This window comes from Thamnophis elegans, chromosome 7, assembly GCF_009769535.1.
Source record: "Thamnophis elegans isolate rThaEle1 chromosome 7, rThaEle1.pri, whole genome shotgun sequence".
NCBI lineage: Eukaryota > Metazoa > Chordata > Lepidosauria > Squamata > Colubridae > Thamnophis > Thamnophis elegans.
In genome coordinates, this window is record NC_045547.1 from 80,559,351 (window position 1) to 80,586,073 (window position 26,723).

Sequence of the window (26,723 nt, forward strand, 5' to 3'; positions counted from 1 at the left end):
TTTGCTCCAGTATGAACTGACCAACTCACCAAACCCAAGGAGGCAAAATGAAGTTGGGGCTCCCCATCACTGTTTAAATCTTCCCGCTGCCCCGCCGTAGCTACTCGTGTCCCCACCCATCACGCAGTGGCGATCAGGTCCATCTAGAACCATATGGAGCTGTGCAACGGAGTTCAGGGCTGCAGGTATAGCGTGCAGTGGGCGTAGCGCGGCTGCATAGTCCTTCTGTCCAGTCGCCTTTCCCCACCTGAATGGCAGCCCCGGGCCACCAGGCGCACCAGGGCTGATACCCTCGATATTAGCTTCGTTTTAACATTTGTAATGTACTCTCATTTTAGAGGGCAGGTTTTCTTCATGGGGTGAAACTCCCTATTGGGGAGGGATTTTGGTCAGGTGCAAAAGGATTAGGGTCATAGGTTAAGTTGCGAGTCCGAAAAATTGACCGCTCAAGCCCATCCAGGAGAATCGGGTGAACTGACGGTCAACGCTAAATTGGCGCTAGATAAGAATCAACGGAATTCAAGGGAGTTGGACTGACATGCTTGCGGCAACATAATGATTCTAGGCTAATGACTCACTTAACTCCACCATCCGGTTCTGTCTTGCTCTTCCACTGCAGATTTTCAGTAATCCCGAGCTGCTACCTAAATATCAGACCAGCATAGCCCTGTTGTCAAGATTAAAACCACTTAGATTTCTCTGCATCTTGTCACTTTTCAACTTGCCCAAAGAACTGGGAGGAGGTGGGAGGTGAGAAGGAATGCGGAGGCTTCAGACTTTAGCCATGAGAACCAGGTTCCCATCAAGGACACTCCTGCAGGTGTCAGCCAAGACACGAACTGTTCTCAAAACAAAAGAATGATCCATAATTGGACAATGTGTCCTCATAATATATAACATTCAATGTGAAATATTATTATATTATATTAATTATATTAATTATATTATATTATATTATATTATATTATATTATATTATATTATATTATATTATATTATATTATATTATATTATATTATATTATATTATATTATATTATTATATTATATTATATTATTATATTATATTATATTATATTATATTATATTATATTATATTATATTATATTATATTATATTTATTATATTATATTATATTATATTATATTTATTATATTATATTATATTATATTATTACATTACACTACACTATATTATTATATAATATAATATTATATTACATTATACAGGTAGTCCTCAATTTACAACAATTCATTTAGTGACCATTCAGATTTGCAGCGGCTCTGAAGAAAGTGACTTATGACCGTTTTTCAAGCTTATGACCATTGCAGTATTTCCCATAGTCATGTGATCAAAATTTGGTCACTTGGCAACCGTCTCCTTTTTATGACGGGGCCTCACCCTTTCGCAACCTTATGAGAGGCAAAAGTCACTGGAGAAGCCAGATTCACTTAACAACCATCGGATTAACTTAACAACCGCAGTGATTCACTCAACGACTGAGGCAAGGAAAGGTCGTAAAATGGGGACAAAATTCAACCTAACCATTGTTTCCCTTAGCAACAAAAATGTGGGGCTCCGTTTTGGTCGTACGTCGAGGACCACCCATACTTATAAATATATTTATATAAAATATATTTTTTAATGAATTTAAAAAAACAACCACATGTCTCTGTGTAACCAGTTCATTAATGTTGCTTCTCTTTAGGGTCGGCTTTTGCAAAAGCAAAACCAGAAAGTCCTTGGACTTCCTTGACTCGAAAAGGGATTGTCAGAGTTGTTTTCTTCCCCTTCTTCTTCAACTGGTGGCTACAAGTGACGTCCAAAGTTATATTTTCGTGGCTGCTTTTCCTTTATCTTCTCCAAGGTACGCCTGGATGAGAACCTTCTGCCTAAGTAATACATGGCAGTTCTGGGATTTACATTTGTTTTACTACCGGTTCCGTGGGCGTGGCTTGGTGGGCTTGGCAGGGGAAGGATACTGTAAAATCTCCATTCCATCCCCACTCCAGGGAAAGGATACTGCAAAATCTCTCATTCCCTCCCCACTCCAGGGGAAGGATCCTGCAAAATCTACATTCCCTCCCCACTCCAGGGAAAGGATACTGTAAAATCTCCATTTCCCTCCCCACTCCAGGGAAAGGATACTGCAAAATCTCCATTCCCTCCCCACTCCAGGGGAAGGATACTGCAAAATCTCCATTCCATCCCCACTCCAGGGAAAGGATACTGCAAAATCTCCATTCCATCCCCACTCCAGGGAAAGGATACTGTAAAATCTCCCATTCCCTCCCCACTCCAGGGAAAGGATATTGTAAAATCTCCATTCCATCCCCACTCCAGGGAAAGGATACTGTAAAATCTCCTATTCCTTCCCTACTCCAGGGAAAGGATACTGCAAAATCTCCATCCCCACTCCAGGGAAAGGATATTGTAAAATCTCCATTCCATCCTCACTCGAGGGAAAGGATACTGTAAAATCTCCCATTCCCTCCCCACTCCAGGGAAAGGATACTGTAAAATCTCCATTTCCCTCCCCACTCCAGGGAAAGGATACTGCAAAATCTCCATTCCCTCCCCACTCCAGGGGAAGGATACTGCAAAATCTCCATTCCATCCCCACTCCAGGGAAAGGATACTGCAAAATCTCCATTCCATCCCCACTCCAGGGAAAGGATACTGTAAAATCTCCCATTCCCTCCCCACTCCAGGGGAAGGATACTGTAAAATCCCCATTCCCTCCCCACTCCAGGGAAAGGATACTGTAAAATCTCCTATTCCCTCCCCACTCCAGGGAAAGGATACTGCAAAATCTCCATCCCCACTCCAGGGAAAGGATATTGTAAAATCTCCATTCCATTCTCACTCGAGGGAAAGGATACTGTAAAATCTCCCATTCCCTCCCCACTCCAGGGAAAGGATACTGTAAAATCTCCATTTCCCTCCCCACTCCAGGGAAAGGATACTGCAAAATCTCCATTCCCTCCCCACTCCAGGGGAAGGATACTGCAAAATCTCCATTCCATCCCCACTCCAGGGAAAGGATACTGCAAAATCTCCATTCCATCCCCACTCCAGGGAAAGGATACTGTAAAATCTCCCATTCCCTCCCCACTCCAGGGGAAGGATACTGTAAAATCCCCATTCCCTCCCCACTCCAGGGAAAGGATACTGTAAAATCTCCTATTCCTTCCCCACTCCAGGGAAAGGATACTGTAAAATCTCCCATTCCCTCCCCACTCCAGGGAAAGGATACTGTAAAATCTCCCATTCCCTCCCCACTCGAGGGAAAAGATACTGTAAAATCTCCATTTCCCTCCCCACTCCAGGGAAAGGATACTGCAAAATCCCCATTTCCTCCCGATCCGCTGGGACTCGGGAGGCAGAGAATAAATGGGGATGGAGCCAGTCAGAGCTGGTATTTACGATGGTTGAACGATGAATGGCTTCTCCATTTGTATCCTCTTTTTTTCTTCCTGACAGTGGCTGCCATCATACTCTTCTTCACAATACAAACCCCGCACAACATACCTCTGACGGAAGTCATTGGCCCAACATGGCTCATGCTGCTCCTTGGAACGGTGCACTGCCAGATTGTCTCCACAAGGACCCCCAAATCCTCCACAAATACCGGCGGGAGAAGAAGGAGGTAGCTTTATGGGAGACTGGGCTGGGTTTGTTATTATGAATATCAAAGCCTTTTTGAATTTACTTTTGTCTACCTTCCTGAACGTTTTATTTCTTACTAAAAGGGAAGATCCTATTATTTGAAAAGTGTAGGAAAAGGAGAGGCGGAGCCTGGGGGAGGAGTCAAGAAAAGAATCAGCCTGGAATCTCTACATTGCCACAAACGGTCTTAAGTCCAACCCCTTTTGAATTCTGTTAATTCCGCTAACTTTAGTGCTGACTGTTACCGTATTTTTCAGAGTATAAGATGCACCAAAGTTTTGAAAAGGCAAATTAAAAAAAAAAAGTTTTTGCACTCTGCAAATCTCCCCAAAACAGCCCATTTTTTTGGAAACCGGGCCCGTTTTCCCCCCAAAAAGGCATGAATAGCCTTTAGGAAGCTTGTAGAGTGCTCCAGAGGGGGGGGGGGGCAAAAATGAGCAAAAAACAGCCCGTTTTTGTGTGAAAATGGGCCCGTTTTTTTGTCAAAAAAGGGCATGGATAGCCTTTAGGAGGCTTATAGAGTGCTCCTGGGGGCTGGGGGAAGGAGCAAAATTGAGCAAAAAAAGGCCCCTTTTTCACTCATTTCTGCCCTCCCCAGCCCCCAGGAGCTCTCTGAAAGTCTCCTAAAGGCTGTGCATGGCCATTTTTGCAAAGGGGGTGGGGTTTCGGGAGGCCAAAAATGCTGCATTCAGTGTATAAGACGCACCCAGATTTTCAGCCTCTTTTTTTGAGGGAAAAAGATGCGTCTTATACACTGAAAAATATGGTAAGTTTCTTTTATAAAGGCCTGAGCAATAAATGAGCTTAACTGGAAGTTAGCAAGTGCTTCTAATCGTTTGCACCGGAGAAAAAGGCACTCACGGAAATGGGATTTTTCTCGTTTAAACGAACTGAAGCCATTGTTCGGCAGTAAACACACCGAAGGGAAATTCTGTCCATGTTGCGCTGCTAGTGAATTACCTTTACAAAATGCCTCCATTTTGAATTTTCAAGGAAATTACGGAAAGCCGCCCACTTGGAAGTGCATCGCGAAGGGGATGGCTCCAGCACGACCGATAACACCCAAGAAGGGACCGTCCAGAGTTATGGTACCAGCACCTCTTCTAGTCTTGGCGCTGTCTTCAAGGAACTTTGGCACGCGACTTTCTTTTTATCAGGGTTGGTATATTTTAGTCAAGCCTTGGTTTGACTGCTCCTCTTCTCTTAACATCGTCCCATCCAAGTTTGTTTGAGCCTCCATGACTTTTGTTCTCCACACTTTACTTTTAAAACCAGTAGGAGAAAATGGAGGCCACAGATCAGTGGTGGGTTTCAATTTTTTTTAGAATCTCTTCTTGTAGGTGTGGCCTGCTTTGTGGGAGTGGTTTGCCGGCCATGTGACTGGGTAGGAGTGGCTTGGCAGTCATGTGACTGGGTGGGTGTGGCCAACTTGTAAAATGTAGTGAAACTCACTTAACAACGTTCTTGCTTAGCAACCAAAATGTTGGCTCAGAAACTCTGGCATTTGAAGCATGCAAGTCTTAAAGCTGTCAAGTTACAAGACCCTTGCACCCCTAACCCTTTAGGAAAAAAAACCCCAGGGGTGTTCAAACTTGACAGCTTTAAGACTTGTGGACTTCAACTCCCAGAATTCCTCTTCCAGTCATGTTGGCTCAGGAACTCTGGCATTTGAAGCACGCAAGTCTTAAAGCTGTCAAGTTACAAGACCCTTGCACCCCTAACCCTTTAGGAAAAAAAACCCCAGGGGTGTTCAAACTTGACAGCTTTAAGACTTGTGGACTTCAACTCCCAGAATTCCTCTTCCAGTCATGTTGGCTCAGGAATCTGGCATTTGAAGCATGCAAGTCTTAAAGCTGTCAAGTTACAAGACCCTTGCACCCCTAACCCTTTAGGAAAAAAACCCCCAGGGGTGTTCAAACTTGACAGCTTTAAGATTTGTGGACTTCAACTCCCAGAATTCCTCCTCCAATCATGTTGGCTCAGGAACTCTGGCATTTGAAGCACGCAAGTCTTAAAGCTGTCATGTTACAAGACCCTTGCACCCCTAACCCTTTAGGAGAAAAACCCCCAGGGGTGTTCAAACTTGACAGCTTTAAGACTTGTGGACTTCAACTCCCAGAATTCCTCCTCTCGCTCTTCATCTTGATGATGTGCGGACGGGCGGGGGGGAGAGAGCTGGAACCGGTTCTAAACGGCACTGTAGATTTGTGGAACCTCTTCTATAGAAGAGGTTAGAACTGGCAGGAACCCACCCCTGCCACAGATTCTCAGAATTAGATTCTGTTCTAAATCTGCTAATTATTTTTCAGCCGAGTTTCTTATTTTGTCTCCGGTGCGTTTGCTGTTAAATTAGGGCCAGGCCCGTCTTCTTTTTCGGCCTCCGTTAATTAATCTGGAAAGGGGGGAAAATCCAACATTAGAAATTACGTTTGGTCTGTACATTTCCACCCTATAAATAAAAACACGGGCATCTCCGGGTTATCGGCTAGTTAATAATATATATGATCAGCTTATAGCCTAAGAATTCCCTTATTGCCATTTTTTACTCTTTGCATGGAAGCAGTTTGGGAAACGGGAAAATTCTTTACCCCAAACAATAGAGCCGAGGTGGCGCAGTGGTTAGGGTGCAGTACTGCAGGCCACTTCAGCTGACTGTTATCTGCAGTTCAGCGGTTCAAATCTCACCGGCTCAAGGTCGACTCAGCCTTCCATCCTTCCGAGGTGGGTGAAATGAGGACCCGGACTGTGGGGGCAAGTTGCTGACTCAATTTGCTAAAAAAAAATTGTAAACCGCTTAGAGAGGGCTGAAAGCCCTATGAAGCGGTATATAAGTTTAATAAATAGATAGATAGATAGATAGATAGATAGATAGATAGATAGATAGATAGATGATAGATAGATAGATAGATAGATAGATAGATAGATAGATAGATAGATAGAAATTATAGATGATATAGATGATAGATAAGAGATAGATGATAGGATAGGTAGGTAGGTAGGTAGATAGATAGATAGATAGATAGATAGATAGATAGATAGATAGATAGATAGATAGATAGAAATTATAGATGATATAGATGATAGATAGATAAGAGATAGATGATAGGATAGATAGATAGATAGATAGATAGATAGATAGATAGATAGATAGATGATAGATAGATAGATAGATAGATAGATAGATAGATAGATAGATAGATAGATAAATAGATAGATAGATAGATAGATGATAGATGATAGATGATAGATGATAGATAGATGATAGATAGATAGATGATAGATAGATAGATAGATAGATAAATAGATAAATAATAAATACTTCATGTGTTTGGTTTGCCCCTAGAGCAAAGAAAGCAAAGAACTCCATAGACAAATCCACCGAAACGGACAACGGGTATGTTTCTCTTGATGGAAAAAGGACAGGTAGAAACAACGAAGATGCTTTACAATCCCACGAGCCACTTTCTGAGACCATCCGGTCAGAAGAACCCGGATGGAATATCGGAACTGCCCGAAGTACATACAACACTTCGAATCCTAAAGTAAGTCCTTTATTAGGGGGGGGGCGGAGGCTAAAACATAGGAAGAACGGTTGCAGGAACTGGGTCTGTCTAGTTTAATGGAAAGAAGGACTAGGGGAGACAGGATAGCAGTCTTCCAATATCTCAGGGGTTGCCACAAAGAAGAGGGAGTCAAGCTATTCTCCAAGGGCCCTGAGGGTAGGACAAGAAGCAATGGGTGGAAACTCATCAAGGAGAGAAGCAGCTTAGAAATGAGGAGAAATTTCCTGACAGTGAGAACAATTAATCAGTGGAACAACTTGCCTCCAGAAGTTGTGATTGCACCAACACTGGAAGTTTTTAAGAAGATGTTGGATAGCCATTTGCCTGAAACAGTATAAGGTTTCCTCTCTAGGCAGGGGGTTGGACTAGAAGACCTCCAAGGTCCCTTCCAACTCTGCTATTGTATTGTATTGTATATGTTGATCTGTCTGTTTAGATGGCAAAGGACGAACTGCCGAATGAAGATCAAGGTTGAAGTAGCCATGACAGGAGGTCAGCTAAGGTTAATTGTAGATCTTGATTAACTCCTTAGGGATTTAGCAAGAGCTGTAGATGTCGCTAGAGGCAAGAATAGAATGACAAGAGATGGAAGGGACTCTGGAGGTCTTCTAGTCCAACCCTCTGCTCAAGCAGGAGGTTCCACACCATTTCAAACAAATGGTTGTCCAACCTCTTCTTGAGAACCACCACTGATGGAGCACCTAGAACCTCTAAAGGGCAAGCTCTTCCACTGATTAATTATTCTCACCGTCAGGAAATTTCTCCTTCATTCCGGACAAGCCATTGCAAGACAGGAAGCAAAGGATGGAAACACACCAAGGAGAGAAGCAACTTAGAACCAAGGAGAAACTTCCTGACAGTTAGAACAATGAATCAGTGGAACAGAAGTTGCCTCCAGAAGTTGTGATTGCTCCAACACTGGAGGTTTTTAAGAAGAGATTGGACAACCATTTGTTTGAAAGGGTGCAGGGCCGTGATGGCACACAGCATCCTCTCTGATGGCACGTCAGCTGTCGCCCCAGTTCAGTTCTGCTGTGCATGCGCGCAGGCTCCATTTTCGGATGCAAAGGAGCTCCATTTTAATTGCCAGAGGGCTGCAGGAGGCTGCCACGGCCAAAAATGGAGCATCGATGAGTGACATCAAGCTGGCATGTCCTCCTGGCCACGCCCCCAGCCTCACACACACAAGCACCGGCCTCACGAGGTCAAACACAGCCCTGATGCAGCCCTCAATTAAATTAAGTTTGACATCCCTGTTTTAATGGTTTAATGTCCATGCCCAAAGTCCCTTTTTGGATGATTCGGAAAGCGAACTAATACAAAACAGAGGGCAGGATTTTCTCCTTTTATCAAGAGCCGAGGTGGCTCAGTGGTTAGGGTGCAGTACTGCAGGCCACTTCAGCTGACTGTTATCTGCGGTTCAGCGGTTCTAATCTCACCGGCTCAAGGTTGACTCAGCCTTCCATCCTTCCTAAGTGGTTGAAATGAGGATCCAGACTTTGGGGGCGATGTGCTGACTCTGTAAACCGCTTAGAGAGGGCTGAAAGCCCTATGAAGCGGTATATAAGTCTAACTGCTATTGCTATTGGTATTGCTATCTTTTTTTTCCCCCCTTCAGTATTGGCTGTCCTTTTAAACAATAACTTATGCTGATTTTTAGGACTTACAATTAGCATCCTGTGTTTTAAAATTGGCAGGTAAGGGGGTTCACAATTGAGGACAACAACTGATCAATAGGAGATACAAGTGACAGTAAATGGGTTCGGCTACAGGGCACAGCCCAATTCTCTCCAGAATTGTATGTTAAAAGCGTATGAATTGTTTAGAGATAAAAGACGTGGCTTTTATTGATGGTAACTTCTTCTTTGGTTTAGGACAGCCACCGGACAATGACAAATATATCAGATGAAGTCTCTAGTGAGGAGGGGCCGGAAACTGGATACCCTTTACGGCGGAATGCTGAACGCGCTTCCAGCGATTGTGCGTTTCGAAACAAGAAATCTCACCACTATAAGAAACATTTTCCCGTAGAGGTAACAGCACTTTTTGTGGTTGCTGAGTAAAACTTTTTTAAGGGCATCAAATTCACGGGTACTTTTGGGGGCGTGTAAAGAGCCGTGGGGGTCAGAGTGTAGCATTGCAGGCTAACTCACAGCCCACTGCCAGGAGTTCGATCCTGACCGGCTCAAGGTTGACTCAGCTTTCCATCCTTCCGAGGTGGGTAAAATGAGGACCCAGATTGTTGGGGGAGAAGAGGCTGACTCTGCTTAGAGAGGGCTGTAAAGCACTGTGAAGCGGTATATAAGTCTCAGTGCTATTGGTACTCCTTCCCTCCCTTCCTCTCTTCCTTATTCCCTTTCTCATTCTGCCTGTCTGGTGGCACAGTGGTTAGAATGCGGTATTGCAGACTAATTCTGCCTACTGTCGGCAGTTCGATTCTCATCGGCTCAAGGTTGACTCAGCCTTCCATCCTTCCGAGATGGGTAAAATGAGGGACCCAGATTGTTGGGGGCAATGGGCTGACTCTGTAAACCGCTTAGAGACGGCTGTAAAGCATTGTGAAGCGGTATTTAAGTCGAAGTGCTATTGCTATTGCTATTTGCCCAGCCTGGCAGGGTGGAGGGATCAAGTGTAGAAGTAGCCTGGAATTACTGCGCAATCACAAAAGGGCTAGTGGCTGATTTTTCCTAAGCTTATTTAATTGTTCCCAGGTATAAGCTGCCAAATCGGGAAGATTCCTGTATTAGAGGCTGAACGTAATGAAGTACTTAGCTCAAACTATGCAGGAATAGGTCCGGTGGTTTGTGCAATAACATCCTATGGCTCTTCCTGTCTTGTTCAGGATGTCCCCAAATCGGGCACCAGCTGCAGCTCAAGATGCTCGAGTTCCAGGCAAGATTCGGAGAGCACCAGGCCAGAATCGGAGACGGAGGACGTCCTGTGGGAGGATTTCTTGCACTGCGCCGAGTGCCGTTCGTCCTGCACCAGCGAGACTGACGCGGAGAATTCCCAGGTCAACTCCTGTGTGAAGAAGGAATACAGAGACGACCCCTTTCATCCGGTGAGTCGAAGAATAAGTGATACAACAGAATCCTATATAACAGAGTTGGAAGGGACCTTGGAGGTCTTCTAGTCCAACCCCCTGCTTAGCCAGGAAACCCCCACAACATTTCAGACAAAGGGTTGTCCGGAGTCTCCTCTTTTTTAAAATAGTATTTATTGTTTTATCATAAAAAAATAAAATACAAAAAAACAAAAAGGGTTTTTTTCACTCAAACAGTTATTACCGTATTTTTCAGATTATAAGACGCACCTGGACTATAAGACGCCCCTAAATTTAGAAGAGGCAAATAAAGGATTTTGGCTCCCTCATGCTGCATTTTTAGCCCTTTTTGGAGACTTTTTTCAAGGCTTTTTTCAGCCCGTTTTTGAGGCTTTTTCGGTCTGTTTTGGATGTGTTTCCTGGGCCATTTTTGAGGCTTTTTTCCAGCTATTTTTGAGGCTTTTGGGGGCTGTTTTTTCCCAAAGAAAACGGCCCGAAAAAAGCCTAAAGCTGGCAGGTGCGCGGGGCTTCAGCAATACCGCTCTATAAGACACACAGACATTTCCACTCCCTTTTGGAAGACAAAAAGGTGCCTCTTATAGTCCGAAAAATACGGTAAATACATTTAACATTGGACATGTAGGATCCACCCTGGCTGGGTGATGTGTGTGTGTAATGTCATAATATATTACTATATAAGATATTATATAATATATAATAATATATATATATATATATATATATATATATATATATATATATATATATATATATATATATATATATATATATATATATATATATATATATATATATATAATATATTCTGATAGCAACAAAGAGGATTAGGGGACTGGAGGCTAAAACATATGAAGAACATTTGCAGGAACTGGGTATGTCTAGTTTGATGAAAAGAAGGACTAGGGGAGACATGATAGCCGTCTTCCAATATCTCAGGGGTTGCCCCAAAGAAGAGGGAGTCAAGCTATTCTCCCAAGCACTTGAGGGCAGGACAAGAAGCAATGGGTGGAAACCAATCAAGGAGAGAAGCAACTTAGAACTGAGGAGAAATTTCCTGACAGTGAGGACAATTAATCAGTGGAACAGACGTTGCCTCCAGAAGTTGTGACTGCTCCAGCACTGGAAGTTTTTAAGAAAAGACTGGATAACAGGTTGACTGCTTTTTGTGCGTGCGTACACACACACGCACACACACACACACATTCTAGGTTGCTTCTCTGCTTGATTAGTTTCCACCCATTGCTTCTTGTTCTGCCCTCAGTGGCTTTGGAGAATAGCTTGACTCCCTCTTCTTTGTGGCAACCCCTGAGATATTGGAAGATTGCTATCATGTCTCCCCTGGTCCTTCTTTCTCTTAAACTAGACATACCCAGTTCCTGCAACTGTTCTTCATATGTTTTAGTCTCCAGTCCCCTAATCCTCTTTGTTGCTCTTCTCTGCACTCTTTCCGGAGTCTCCACATCTTTTTTAGATTTCTATTTATGTGGAGCTTGTCAAATCTGTCTTAAAGCCATAATCTTTCTTCGTCCCTTCATCTGCTGTTGCTCATGTCGTTTTTGTTATTGTTGTTCCTATGCAGTGTTTCTCAACCTTGGCAACTTGAAGATGTCCGGACTTCAACTCCCAGAATTCCCCAGCCAGCAGATGCTGGCTGGGGAATTCTGGGAGTTGAAGTCCGGGCATCTTCAAGTCGCCAAGGTTGAGAAACACTGTTCCTATGGCTTTACAGAACCTTTTATGACCCGCTTTTTTAATTTATTCATTTATTTATTTGTTCGGCAGGGTCATTTGCCTTGGTTCCATAGCTCGAACCCCGGGCTGGAGAAAGTCAGTGCCATTGTGTGGGAAGGCAACGACTGCAAAAAGGCAGATATGTCAGTGCTCGAGATCAGCGGGATGATCATGAACAGAGTGAGTCTCTGTTTTTTTTTTTTTAAGGTCTAAGATTTTCTCCAATGGAAGAACGATGCTTGAGATGCTCTTAAGAATTGAAGTCTAGAAGTTGTTGCTATTTCCTTACATTGTACGAGCTGTTGGGATGTAACTCTTGCTAAGCTAAAACCTCTGGGGAGTTTCTCTCCAAAATGAAATGCATTTGTATTTGTATTTTTATTTATTATACTTGTATGCTTTTACACTTCCTTTGAGCTGAATTCAGATTCCCTTTTTCGTGCATCACAAACCCCTTCCGGAACTGGATTCGTTAAAAAAGCGAAGCTCTTTATCAACCTCTTTGTTTTTGCCTTTTTTTTTTTTTTAATCTTCAGGTGAACAGCTACGTCCCGGGAATTGGGTACCAGATTTTTGGCAACGTGGTCTCCTTAATCCTGGGACTGATGCCGTTCATCTTTAGACTTTCCCAAGAAAAAGACCTGGAACATTTAGCCACGCACACGGCTACCGAACTCTACGCGATCGCCTTCGGCTCAGATGGGAACATCATGGTGATATCCATGGTCATTGTGTGCTTCGTAGTGCGGGTTTCCCTGGTGTGCATCTTCTTCTTCCTCCTTTGTGTGGCTGAGAGGACTTACAGGCAGGTAAGCAAACAATTGTAAGAAAACAATTGACGTACAGGTAATCCTCAATTTACAACGGCACGGAATAAAGAGACTTACGGCCATTTTTCACACTTATGACCATGCCGGCCACCTAGTCTTTGGGTTTCCGGTGCTCCAGTGAGTGCAAAGACCAACTGACGTTCGCCTTTGCATGCGCCGGAAACACAACACGCGACTTTCCATGTGCTCCGGCCAGAGGTGATATTCAGCAGGTTCTGACCAGTTCTGGAGAATTTTAAGTAGTTCAGAGAACCGGTAAATACGCACTCTGACTGGCCCCGCCTACATCTATTCTCTGCCTCCCGAATCCCAGCTGATCATTAGGGAATGGGGATTTTGCAGTATCCTTCCCCTGGAGTAGAGAGGGAATGGGGATTTTGCAGTATCCTTCCCCTGGAGTAGGGAAGGAATGGGGATTTTGCAATATCCTTCCCCTGGAGTAGGGAAGGAATGGGGATTTTGCAATATCCTTTCCCTGGAGTAGCAAAGGAATGGGGATTTTGCAGTATCCTTTCCCTGGAGTAGGGAAGGAATGGGGATTTTGCAGTATCCTGTCCCTGGAGTAGGGGGGAATGGGGATTTTGCAGTATCCTTTCCCAGGAGTAGGGAGGGAATGGGGATTTTGCAGTATCCTTTCCCTGGAGTAGGGAAGGAATGGGGATTTTGCAGTATCCTTCCCCTGGAGTAGGGAAGGAATGGGGATTTTGCAGTATCCTTTCCCAGGAGTAGGGAGGGAATGGGGATTTTGCAGTATCCTCTCCCTGGAGTAGGAAAGGAATGGGGATTTTGCAGTATCCTTTCCCTGCCACGCCCACCAAACCACGCCCACAGAATCGGTAGTAAAAAAAATTAAATCCCACCCCTGTCTCCGGTGCATGCGCATGCATTCCAGTTTGGGTACTTGGTGCCGAAAAGGTTTACCATCACTGGTCTAGTTAATGAAAAGAAGGACCAGGGGAGACAGGATAACAGACTTCCAATATCTCAGGGGCTGCCAGAAAGAAGAAGCTGTTCAAGCTGTTCTCCAAGGCACCTGGGGGCAGAACAAGAAGCAATGGGTGGAAACTAATCACGGAGAGAAGCCACCTAGAACTAAGGAGAAATTTCCTGACAGTGAGAACAATTAATCAGTGGAACAGCTTGCCACCAGAAGTTGTGAATGCTCCAACACTGGAAGTTTTTAAGAAGAGATTGGACAACCATTTTTGGGGTGGACTCCAAGGTCCCTTCCAACTTCGTTGTTCTGTTCTTTGCAAAAAAAATAAAAATTATCAGTTTAAATATTGCTTACCTATGTCTGCAATCCATTCTTGTAAACCAGGCCTTGAGTTAACCCATTCATTATTTTTAGAATAAGTATTACCACAAGCAGATCCTTTGTGCACCTTTTGATGTCTTGGGAGATCCCTAATATTGGGGAATCTAATAAAGAAATAAGCCTCCTTAATACACAAGAACATCAGAGTTTGTTGCAGAAAAATCAAAGCACGCATAGATAACTGATTCAGCAGGATTCATTAATTTCTTCATATGCATAATAATAGATGAATAAATGTATGATACCAACAGCAGATTCTTCCAAGGTGGTACAAGTTAGAAGCAGAACACAAGCAGGAGAGAACAGTTTCATTCCGTGTTCAGAGCAGACAGAGGAGTTTAAACTAGTTTACTTCTCAGAGCAGCAAGCTCAGAGCTTACAGACTAGTTTCAGTTTCAATTCTCAGCTAAGCCACGCCCAGACTCCAAGCTTAAGTTTCTGTTTCGAAAAACAGCACTCATTGGCCGACCCAGTTGCTATGCCTATTCATTGACTGACCTATTCCAATCTATGAATATTCATACTCGGACAAAGAAACAGTTGTGTAAATAATTATGGTTGTATTTAGCGTGTTCGTTCTGCCCCTGAAAGGAATTACAATGAAGAATTGTTATTTGTTTCATTTCAAACTCCTGTGTTTTACAGAGATTGCTTTTTGCAAAACTTTTTGGCCATTTAACATCTGCCAGGAGAGCTCGGAAGTCAGAGGTTCCACATTTCCGGCTAAAAAAAGTCCAGAATATTAAAATGTGGCTTTCCCTTCGCTCCTATCTAAAGGTTCGTGGTTATTTATTTATTTCAACCTCGGCCTAAATTAACGCCATAGAAGGCGCTATTGATGCAATTGAGGCTTAAACTCCCCCCCACCCGACCGTCCCTCCCCCCCCCACACTATTCAGGTAGTTGTTACGTGATTTTTGTCCCATTTAATGACCTTGCTTGCCACGTTCTTATGTGAACTACTGCAGTTGTTAAACGAGCAACGTGTTCAGATAGCCAGTTCGGACTGATTCAGGCGAAGTGGGAGCTTCGATGATCAGCTGGCCCACCCACCCGCCTGTCCTTTATTTCCTGCTTTCTAGCTCATTTCAATCGCGGGACGCAGCGGACTCCCCCTCCCCCCCCATTCACCGTTGGTTTTTATTTTCAGAGGCGAGGCCCTCAACGTTCAGTGGATGTGATTGTCTCCTCTGCTTTCTTGCTGACGATTTCGGTGGTGTTTATCTGCTGTGCACAGGTAAGGAGCCTGATGGGGACTGAATTTCTTCGTGCTGTTATGGCAGTATTTCTCAACCTTGGCGACTTTATTTTTTTTTAAATTTATTTTATTTTATCAATTTCATATATACATTCACAATTATATGATCTCATAACTGTTATTAATAATATGTATTTATAACAATTTTTCCCTACTGTTGACAATATACTTGAAGGTCCATCTTATCTTACAACGGTCCTACTTCTTCTTCCCTCCCTCCCTCTTTCCTTCCCTCGTTTCTTCTCTCCTACTCCCCCTCCTTCCCTCCCTCCTTCTCTCCTTCCTTCCCTCCTTTCTTTTCTCCTTCTCTCCTTCCTTTCCCCCTTCCTTTCCTCCTTCCTTCCCCCCTTCCTTCTCTCCTACATTCCCTCCTTCCTTCCCTCCTTCCTTCCCTCCTTCCTTCCCTCCTTTCTTCTCTCCTACATTCCCTCCTTCCTTCCCTCCTTTCTTCTCTCCTTCCTTCCCTCCTTGCTTCCCTCCCTCCTTCCCTCCCTCCTTCCTACCCCCCTTTCTTCTCTTTCTTCTCTCCTTCCTTCCTTCCTCCTCTCCTTTCCCTTCTCTCCTTCCCCTTCCTCCCCTATACCCTTCCCCTCTTCTTCCCATTCCTCCCCTCTTTCCTACTCTTACATTCCCTCCCATTCTTCCTCTGAACCTTGGCGATTTTAAGTCCCGTGGACTTCAACTCCCAGAATTCCCCAGCCAGCTATGCTGGCTGGGGGATTCTGGGAGTTGAAGTCCACGGGACTTAAAAGTCTCCAAGGTTGAGAAACACTGTCTTATGGGCTCTCACCATTATTCTTAATGTCCCTAGGCTTTGAGCAAGTAGTATTCAATAGAATGAGGGACATGGCGTTCCAAGAAGAACTTAAACAGGTTGCCTCTCCACAGTAGGGACAGAATCAAACAGGGTGTGTGGGAATCGGCAAGATATCTAAATGACCTGAACTCCCCAAAACAAAGAATAGCTTTCTTCAGAGCCAGATTTAACATCCTTCCTTCAGCACTCCTCCAGGGCAGGTATAAGAGAACACCTATAGCCGAACGCGTTTGTATATGTGGCAAAGGAGAAGTGGAAGATAATTCGCATGTTCTATTACACTGCGAGCTACACAGAGCTTGTAGGTCTGCACATATTCTTCCCTTATTAGAGAGATTGCCAGGGAGGGCAGACAATTTTTATCTAGGCTTCCTCCTCCAGGACACTAACCCGGTTACCACGTATGCAGTGGCAAAGTTCTGTGCTGCTGCAATGTCCATAAGAAAAAAATTGGGAAGGAAGGAGAAAAGAAAGGAGGGAAGGAAGGAGAGAAGGAGAGAAGAAAGGAGGGAAGGAAGGAGGGAATGTAGGAGAGAAGGAAGGGGGGAAGAAAGGAGGAAAGGAAGGGGGAAAGGAAGGAGAGAAGGAGAGAAGAAAGGAGGGAAGGAAGGAGGGAAGGAGGGAAGGGGGAAGGAGGGAGGGAAGGAAGGAGAGTAGGAGAGAAGAAACGAGGGAAGGAAAGAGGGAGGGAGGGAAGTAGGACCGTTGTAAGATAAGCTGGATCTATGGGATGGTAAGAAAGCAATCTTCAAGTATATTGTCAACTGTAGGGAAAAATTGTTATAAATACATATTATTAATAACAGTTATGAGATCATATAATTGTGAATGTATATATGAAATTGATAAAATAAAATAAAATTTTTTTAAAAAAAATTGGCTACAGAAGTATAGCACCATCTTGTACCAATTATCTGGACACACCTCTAACACTCTTTGGACCATTATGTTATCCACTTTTAATGTCAATACTTTTTAATTATATTTTAATGTTAGTATTTTTTAATATAGTGTAAAAAACTAATGTGTATTGCTGGTCTTTGACCGTAATAAAGATTTTACTTACTTACTTCATGTCGAAATGTCGCAGGTAAGCAGCCTAGATAAGTAATAGCCAAAGTAATAGCCAAAAGCTTGTCGATCAGAAAGGTCGGCAGTTCGGCGGTTCAAATCCCTAGCGCCGCGTAACGGAGTGCATTCCCGTTACTTGTCCCAGCTTCTGTCAACCTAGCAGTTCAAAAATGCAAGTAGAAAAATAGGGACTACCTTTGGTGGGAAGGTAACAGCGTTCCGTGCGCCTTTGGTGTTTAGTCATGCCGGCCACATGACCACAGAGACGTCTTCGGACAGCGCTGACTCTTCGGCTTTGAAACGGAGATGAGCACGGCCCCCTGGAGTCGGGAACGACTAGCACAGATGTGCGAGGGGAACCTTTACCTTGGAAGAAGTTGGAATCCCTTTACTTCTGCCTGTCTACTCAGAAATAAATCACATTACAATTAAAGCCGAGGTGGCGCAGTGGTTAGGGTGCAGTACTGCAGGCCACTTTAGCTGACTGTGATCTGCAGTTCAGCGGTTCAAATCTCACCGGCTCAAGGTCGACTCAGCCTTCCATCCTTCCGAGATGGGTGAAATGAGGACCCGGACTGTGGGGGCAAGTTGCTGACTCAATTTGCTTAAAAAAATTTGTAAACCGCTTAGAGAGGTCTGAAAGCCCTATGAAGCGGTATATAAGTCAAATAAATAAATAAATAAAATAAACGGCTCGATCCTCAGGAAAGTGAGGATTTCACATTATTGCAAGAGGAGTTGCAATATTCGTGAATTTTATTCAGTGAAAGATAACTACGGCGCCGACAGAGAATTAACCCCTCTCTTTTTTCTTCTTCTTTACCTCAGCTGCTTCACGTCCATGCGGTCTTCCTTGACTGCCATTATAATTGGGAACTGGTCATATGGTGCATTTCATTAACCCTTTTCCTTTTGAGATTTGTGACACTCGGATCCGAAACTAGCAAGAAATACAGCAATACGTCCATATTGCTTACTGAACAGGTGAGAACTTTCCCCCGGGGAAGTCGGGGAAAAAAAAAATCCCCTCAAGACATTTAAGTGTACACTCATCAGTATACCGTTAAAATGAAATAGGAAACTGAGAATACTGTATATCTACGGAAATTCATAGTCATTCAGGTCCTGGCTGGCCCAGAGGTGTTTTTTTCAAGAGGCAACTTTCTTTGTTTTTCCTTGAAGATGTTTCGCTTTTCATCCAAGAAGCTTCTTCAGTTCTGATTCCTGACAGAACTTCTGACAGAACTGAGGAAATTTCTTGAATGAGAAGCGAAACGTCTTCAAGGAAAAACAGAGGAAGCACCTTTGGGAGCAAGTAACTGTAATTTTGATGCTCTTTCCTTGAAATTATCTCCGTTGGAATAGCAGTATCTTATAAGGGACGCAGTGGCTCAGTGGCTAGGACGCTGAGCTTGTTGATCAGAAAGGTCGGCAGTTTGGGGGTTCGAATCCCTAGCACCGCGTAACGGAGTGAGCTCCCGTGACTTGTCCCAGCTTCTGCCAACCTAGCAGTTCGAAAGCATGTAAAAAATGCAAGTAGAAAAATAAGAACCACCTTTGGTGGGAAGGTAACAGTGTTCCGTGCGCTTTCGGCATTGAGTCATGCCGGCCACATGACCACAGAGACATCTTCGGACAGCGCTGGCTCTCCGGCTTTGAAACGGAGATGAGCACCACCCCCTAGAGCCGGGAATGACTAGCACGTATGTGTGAGGGAATCTTTACCTTTTAAGTACCAAAGGAAAGACTTTATTAAAACCGTTATTAAGCATGTTACCTCATTGTCTTTTGTTTAATCATTTTACGGTTCTTCGTAAAGCAATAATTGACAGGCCTGCCTGAGTTTAATTTAATTTGGCTCGTCAATTATACATTTCCCCGAGACTCTTGGGCTGAAGTTGCCGGCTTATGAGTTGTTTATCTAAATAAACATTTAAAAAAATGATAATGAAAGATAAACACTATCTTTGAAATAAAATACAGCTCCTTGAGGTGATTGTTTGTTTTAACCTGTTTCTCCTCCCCCCCCCCGCCCCCCGGATTAGATAAACTTGTACTTGAAAATGGAAAAGAAGCCGAACAAGAAAGAAGAACTGACATTGGTCAATAACGTCTTAAAACTCGCTACGAAGTTATTGAAGGTCAGAATTTCAAAAACGGAAACGATTTTGGTACCGGTAAATAGACCGATCGCTCTCAGAGAAGGTCTCTTTTGAGACTGTCATCTCATTCCCCCTTTGCGTTCCGCCCATTGTTGGATTTAAACAATTAAAAGAAAAATTAAATCCTGTCATTTCTGTTGCAGAAGAGTGCCAAAAGGGTCAGGAGTGGGATTTAAAAATTTATTTTATTAATAAAAATTGCAGCAACGGGGTCCCCTGCCCTGTTGCTGGGTGGGCGTGGGACAGGGGTGGGTTGCTTGCCAGCATTACTGCTGGCTCGGCGCGCAAAAACTTTTGCTCCCCGTGTGCGCGCACTTGCAGCTAAAAAAGGCCTGCACATGCGCACAGTGTTAGAAAAGGGGAAAAAAATATTACATTTCTGCAATGAAAATTGTTCTGTGCATGCGCAGAAACGAAAATCAAGATGCCACTGTCGCCGATAGAACCAGTTTTCGGGCGTGGCAGGCTGAGTTATTAATCTACTCGGCTGAACCGGTAGGAACCCACCTCTGGTGTGGGCGTGGCCATGGTGGCCTCAGCCATGTCAGTCTCCTGCACTACAGGCGGAGATGGGGGCGCGTTTTTCACCCTCTCCATGCTCCGGAGGTTTTTCTCGAGCCTCCGGGAGGGTGAAAACTGCTTCCCCTGGGTTCCAGAGGCCCCAGAGGCCGGAAACAGGCCCGCTTGAGGACTTCCAGTAGGCCCGTTTCTCTCCCCCCCCTCCGAGCCTCCGTGCGGGCCCTGCACTTACCTGGCATGATGAATGGGCTGCATGGAGACTCCTGGGAGGGGTTGGCGTGGCCAGCCATGGGTGGCATTTGGGGGCTTGCTGAACTGGGCAGATCTGTAGCTAGAGGATCGCCCGAAGCAGTGTGAACCCCCAGCAGCTCACTCCTGCAAAGGGTACCTGTTGTGGCCCAGCAGGAGCCGTTGGAGCTGCCACCAGACTCCGACAGCGAGTCGGCCCTGGAGGATGTGGAGGACCCTGGACCCTGGACAGGGTTCCGGCTCCGAACAGGACGCAGAGAGGCTGGTTGGCCACCAGGAGGCGCCTGAGCCTTGGATCAGTGGGGAGGAGACAAGGGAGAGTGATCCAGAAACCAACAGTGAGTTGTTCCGGGATGCACACCGTCGAAGAGCTACTCGGCGTCAAGAACAACTACGTAATTACAGGAGGTAATTACGCTCAGCTGGTGGTCATTAGGCTCCTCTCCAGACTATAAAAAAGACTGCTTGTGCCACGCCCTTCTTGCAGAAGTCAACGCTTTGACTAAAGAGAAACCAACCAGGGTTGACTCAGCCTTCCATCCTTCTGAGGTGGGTAAAATGAGGACCCAAATTGTCGGGGGCAATATGCTGACTCTGTAAACCGCTTAGAGAGGGCTGAGCGCCCTATGAAGCGGTATATAAGTCTAACTGCTATTGCTATAACTTGGCAGGCTGGATTGCTTCCAGAGTTTGTCTGAATTGCTGCCAAGGTTTGTCGGCCTTGCTGCCAAGGTCCTTATCTGTTTGGTTACTTGGCTTTTAGCCACTGAGATTCTGGTCTTGTTATTAAAGGACATTCCCATTAAGCGTGTCTCGGCTTTCCTTACTGGATGGAGGAGGGGGTCAGAACAGGTACCTTAGCAATAAAATTAAAATTCATAACCATCAGTGGAAAAAGAGTAGTTCTCGGCTTACGACTGTCATTTTCGTGGCTAAGCAAGAGTTTTTAAGTGAATTCATTTTACCGCCTTCCTTGCCACAGTTGTTAAGTGAATCTCTGCAGTTCTTAAATTAGCAATATGTCGTTTAGTGAGAATTTGGCTTCTGCATCAACTCTGCTTGGCAGAAGGTCGTGAAAAGTGACTACGGCCGTTCATAAATAGGATCCAGTTGCCCAGTGGCTAAGATTTTGATCAGGTGACCGTGGGAGTGCTGCCCACCGTCATATGTGTGGAAAACGGTCATAAGTCCCTTTTTGGAATGCCGTTGCAGCTTCCAGTGGTCACGAAAGGAATGATTGCAACTGGGGGAACTAACTCCATTTTTTCCAATTAGACCGTTTATATTTCTTCCATTTATATGAGGTAAATATATTTCTTCTTCCCAGGAATTGGATAATCCTTTCAGATTATATGGACTAACAATGAATCCTCTCCTTTACAACATAACACAAGTTGTTATCCTATCCGCCGTTTCGGGGGTAATCAGCGACTTGCTTGGATTTAACCTAAAGGTAACTTTCTCAATTACGCCCTTAATTTATATTTTTTTAATTTGTGGAGGTCTTTTAGATAACCATGATTTCATACTATGAAGTAACCGTTGCATCATGTTATGAAATTTCTTTTAATTCCAGTCTCAAAATATTGATAATGAATGTCTGAACACATAGAATGGTAGCCCTGGCATAATTTTTATATATTTGTTTGTTAATTTAGTTGCTTCCTGCCTCATTTTAAGGCTACCCTTACAGTCATAAAAAGGAAATGAAAGGCAGTAGTAAAACACTAGAACTCATAAAAATAAACAATGAAAAAAGGAACACGAGAATGAAATTAGGCCGGCTCAGACTTGAGTAAGCTTTGACTAAACACGCGATTGGCAATTTATTGCAACTTTATTTGCAATAAAAAGAGCTTTAAGTGGAAGGCCACTATTTACATCCTTCGAAGCTGTTAGATAATAATTGATGGACGTAAGCGATGGAACAACTTTTCAGTGGAAAGAGTTTGTGACAGATTTTTGTCATTTCTATTTTTCAAACATGGCTCTGAAAGACGGCCAAGTACTTTCTTGACATAATTGCAGGCGTAGATTTTTCTATTGAGACCCCCCCCCCCCCCAAACCAAACTCGCATTTGATAGAAGAGAATATTTGCTGTTGAATTGTGAGGTCCTTTTGGTGTTTCCTTAATGAATTTCTTGCCGATGGTTCATTCCCCGATTAGGAAAAACATCATCCCTAGTAGAAGAGAGAGGGGTTTGTGCAGAGGAGGAGGAGAAGGAGAAAGAGGGAAAGAGGAGGAGGAGAGAAAAAGAAAGGAAGGGAGAAGGAGAAAGAGGAGGAGGAGAGAAAAAGGAGCGGGGAGAATGGAGGAGAAAGAGGAGGAGAGAGAAAGGAGGAGGAGGGAGGCAGAGGAGAAAGAAAAAGGGAGGAGAATGGAGAAAGAGGAGGAGGAGAAGGGAAGAGGAAGAGGAGGAGGACTGTGGGGTCTTTAATGCTCTCTGAGCTTGGTGGTTTTCTTGCAGACGTTTTATTACCCAATTAGGTAACATCATCAGTGGTAGAAGGGAGGGAGATTTGCAGAGAGGAGGAGGAGAAGAGGAAGAGGAGGAGAGAGGGTCCCTCATTGCTCTCTGAGCTTGATGATTTTCTTGCAGGCGTTTCCTTACCCAATTACGGAACATCATTGGTGCAGGGCTGAGGTTACCTCACTGGGAATGAAACATCTACCAGTGCTGACAGAGCAAGTCACTAGTGTAATAGGAGAGCAAACCCTCCTCCCTTACTAGCATTGATGAGGTTACTTGGTTTGGTAATGAAACGTCTGCAAGAAAACCACCAAGCTCAGAGAGCACCAAGGACCCCACAGTTCTCCTCCTCCTCCTCCTCCTCCTGCTCCTCCTCCTCCTCCTCCTCCTCCTCCTCCTCCTCCTCCTCCTCTTCTTCCTCCTCCTCCCTTCTAGCACTGATGATATTACATAGTTGGGTAATGAAACGTCTGCAAGGAAACCACCAAGCTCAGAGAGCACCAAGGACCCCACAGTTCTCCTCCTCCTCCTCCTCCTCCTGCTCCTGCTCCTCCTCCTCCTCCTCCTCCTCCTCCTCCTCCTCCTCCTCCTCTTCTTCCTCCTCCTCCCTTCTAGCACTGATGATATTACATAGTTGGGTAATGAAACGTCTGCAAGGAAACCACCAAGCTCAGAGAGCACCAAGGACCCCACAGTTCTCCTCCTCCTCCTCCTCCTCCTGCTCCTGCTCCTCCTCCTCCTCCTCCTCCTCCTCCTCCTCCTCCTCCTCTTCTTCCTCCTCCTCCCTTCTAGCACTGATGATATTACATAGTTGGGTAATGAAACGTCTGCAAGGAAACCACCAAGCTCAGAGAGCACCAAGGACCCCACAGTTCTCCTCCTCCTCCTCCTCCTGCTCCTCCTCCTCCTCCTCCTCCTCCTCCTCTTCCTCCCCTTCTTCCTCCTCCCTTCTAGCACTGATGATGTTACATAGTTGGGTAATGAAACGTCTGCAAGAAAACCACCCAGCTCAGAGCGCACCGAGCCCCCCCCCCCACCCAGTTAAGTTTCTATCATCTTGTCACACACTCCCACCTCTGACGCCAGACGAGGACAAGCCCAAGATAAACAATGGAATGATGACGATCCATCTTTGGCTTACCACCGTTTTTTTGATTTCAGCTTTGGAAGATCAAATCCTGACCCTCTTCCAAGGCGGGATGCCGACGTTGCGGTGAAGAAGACAACTAAGAAAACCGAACTGCCTCCACGCAGCCCTGCCGCGCTCGATTCGCAATCTCTTTACGGACATCCGTTTACGGAGGAGAGAGAGAGAGAGAAAAAAAATAATACAAAACCCCAAAGTGTTTACAACTGAGAAGACTAGTGCAATCCGAATATTTATTTTACCTTTTTGATTTTTTTTTCTTTTCTTTTAGGAAACTTTTGTTTTAGCTGACAGCGTGTTTGGTCACGGGCTTTTGGTTACCGAAAGGGTCAATATATATATATATATCAAATCGGCTTTGCGGACTTGCGAAAGAACGAAGGACCTTTTAAAGCTATAAAGACGTTCTCGTTACAGCAAATTCCGCCCGGAAGTCACTTTATCGGAGAAAGTATTACCACGTATTTAGTACGTTTTTTATCCACTGCCCTCGAGATGCGGGGCGTCGGCACACCAGCATATTGTCCCTTACAATAGAAAATTACGCTGACTGTTAACGACGGCGCATTATGCCAGAGAAAGCATCAGTGCAAAATCCAGCAGCTTCTCTTAACTCAAGGGATTCCAGGACCCAGGTGGGAACTGTGGTTTAAACGTGACCGAATTTCAACAAGGTGTGTCCCCGAGCAAGTCAACGAGTGCTCTTCCACGATGGATTTTTTTTTTCATTTTCTTTTTTTTTAGCTGAGCAATAATTGTAAACTGTTACTTCACTGTAAGATATTTTGATAAAAAATTAGCTGTAGTATTTATTTGAAGACGTGGAAGCTGTTTGCCCAGCTCTCTGCCGCTCAGTATGCGCACTTTTGTGGTTATTTTAATAACGATCTTGATATATATAAAGTATATCACCGAAGTGAGTACACGCCCCTCACATTTTGTAAATATTTGAGTATACCTTTTCATGCGATAACACTGAAGAAACGACACTTGGCTACAATATAAACTAGTGAGTATACAGCTTGTGTAACAGTGTAAATGTGCTGTCCCTTCAAAATAACACTAGTGTCGATGTTTTGTGGCGCCATCATTATTTCCCAGCACTGCCTCAACCCTCTTGGTTAAGGTTGTTAAAATATTGACACTTTGGGCCCCATTTGGACAATTATCACTTAGGGGTGTACTCAATTTTTGTTACCAGCAGTTTAGACATTAATGGCTGTGTGTTGCGTTATTCTGAGGGGACAACACATTTACACCAAAGGTGGGTTCCGGAACCTGCCGCAACTGGTATGCTGCAGTGGGGCTGGGCATCCACCACGTGCACACGTGCTGCGCACCTGTGTGCACCCACCACCCATGAAGCTCCAGCTGCTCGGCGGAGCATCGCGCAGGCTCCGTACACTGCCTGCCCATGTGCAAATGGCCTGTTTGGGTCAAATACAGCTCAGGAACGCGGGCGGGTTAGTGAGCCCTCTGCAGCTGGTGCCTGCTGCTCTCAGCAGGCACCGGTACCCCTGTACCGGGACGTACCACCTGCAACCCACCACTGATTTACACTGTTATACACGCTGTATACACACTACTGTACATTGTAGCCAAGTGTCTGTGAAGTTTCCAAAAGATGACCTAATTAATTTACAAGCCTCGAGACAAAGTTCAAAAGAAATCCATCCATTTATTAGGATCAACATTTTGGCATGTTCTTCTGCGGAGCCGAAACTGATTTCCGCTTTATGGCATCTGAGCTTTACCCCTCTATCCCCTCCCTTCTGTCTGTGTCATAAATCACATCCACCAACAAGGTGCTGCGGCAGGCTATGAACGTGCGCACTGTTACAAGTTGACAGTGTCATTTCTTCAGTGTTGTCACACAAAAAGATACACTTGAATATTTACAAAATGTGAGGGGTGTATATTATGGTGCACTATAGGGTGATAATCTTGCCGTTGCGATTGGGCATAAAAACGGAAGTGTGTGCTCGACCCAAACATTCTCTTTTTCCGCACAGTACACTATAATATATGTGACTTATACCACACAGAGGCTTTAAACTGAACTCTTCAACAAGGTGTATATTATAAATTATAAAATGAAATACCGGTTTTCCCACCCTGTTCCTAATTCTTCCCAGCATACCGTATTTTTCAGAGTATAAGACGCACCAAGATTTTAAAGAGGCAAATTTAAAAAGTTTTTGCACTCTGCAGACCACCTAAAAACGACCCGTATTTTTTTTAAAAGGGCATGAATAGCATTTAGGACACTTGTAGAGTGCTCCTGGGGGGTGGGGCAGGGGGCAAAAATGAGCAAACAATGGCCTGTTTTTTGCTCATTTCTGCCTTCCTCAAGCCCCAAGGAGCACTCTGAAAGCCTCCTAAAGGCTATGCACGGCTATTTTGGTGAAGGGGGCGGGGTTTCTGGAGGCGAAAAAATGCTGTATTCAATGTATTAGGCGCATCCAGATTTTCAGCCTCCTTTGAGGGAAAAAGGTGTGTCTTATTCTCCAAAAAGTACGGTATTTTGGAGTGAGCGTATTTAAAAATCAAACTGAGAATTTAAAAACTGAAAGCACAGGCAGGTGGGGGAATGTCTTCCTTGTTTTCAAACACATGACAGACGAAATTGTGCAAGGAAGAGCTATTTTACTGGATTTCCTAAACTCTGTTTATAAACAATTGCGGATTATTTCAGGAACTGTCTTTCCTGATGTACGCACACCAGTGGTGGGATCCTGCCAGTTTAACAACCGGTTCAGTGATCATGTGTTTTGTGCCCTTACGCGTGCGTCCATGCCCTTGCCTGACATGCGCTGTTCGCAGTTTTACTAAAACTTACCTTCCACGTTACTTGT

General features: G+C 44.4%; 1 protein-coding gene across 1 annotated transcript in view; it reads left to right on the plus strand.

The window, feature by feature from the left end:
* The window catches only part of PHTF2 (putative homeodomain transcription factor 2), a 76,294-nt gene extending 52,242 nt beyond the window's left edge, over positions 1-24,052 (plus strand). The window contains exons 5-18 of the mRNA XM_032221781.1: positions 1,707-1,865; positions 3,482-3,647; positions 4,661-4,825; positions 7,011-7,209; positions 9,105-9,263; positions 10,073-10,291; positions 12,077-12,205; positions 12,562-12,834; positions 14,819-14,950; positions 15,324-15,410; positions 18,148-18,303; positions 19,365-19,460; positions 21,577-21,702; positions 23,883-24,052. Coding sequence (XP_032077672.1) covers positions 1,707-1,865; positions 3,482-3,647; positions 4,661-4,825; positions 7,011-7,209; positions 9,105-9,263; positions 10,073-10,291; positions 12,077-12,205; positions 12,562-12,834; positions 14,819-14,950; positions 15,324-15,410; positions 18,148-18,303; positions 19,365-19,460; positions 21,577-21,702; positions 23,883-23,903 — 2,087 coding nt within the window. The 3' untranslated portion in view covers positions 23,904-24,052. The remainder of the gene's footprint in view (positions 1-1,706; positions 1,866-3,481; positions 3,648-4,660; positions 4,826-7,010; positions 7,210-9,104; positions 9,264-10,072; positions 10,292-12,076; positions 12,206-12,561; positions 12,835-14,818; positions 14,951-15,323; positions 15,411-18,147; positions 18,304-19,364; positions 19,461-21,576; positions 21,703-23,882) is intronic.
* The last annotated feature ends 2,671 nt before the right edge of the window (positions 24,053-26,723 follow it).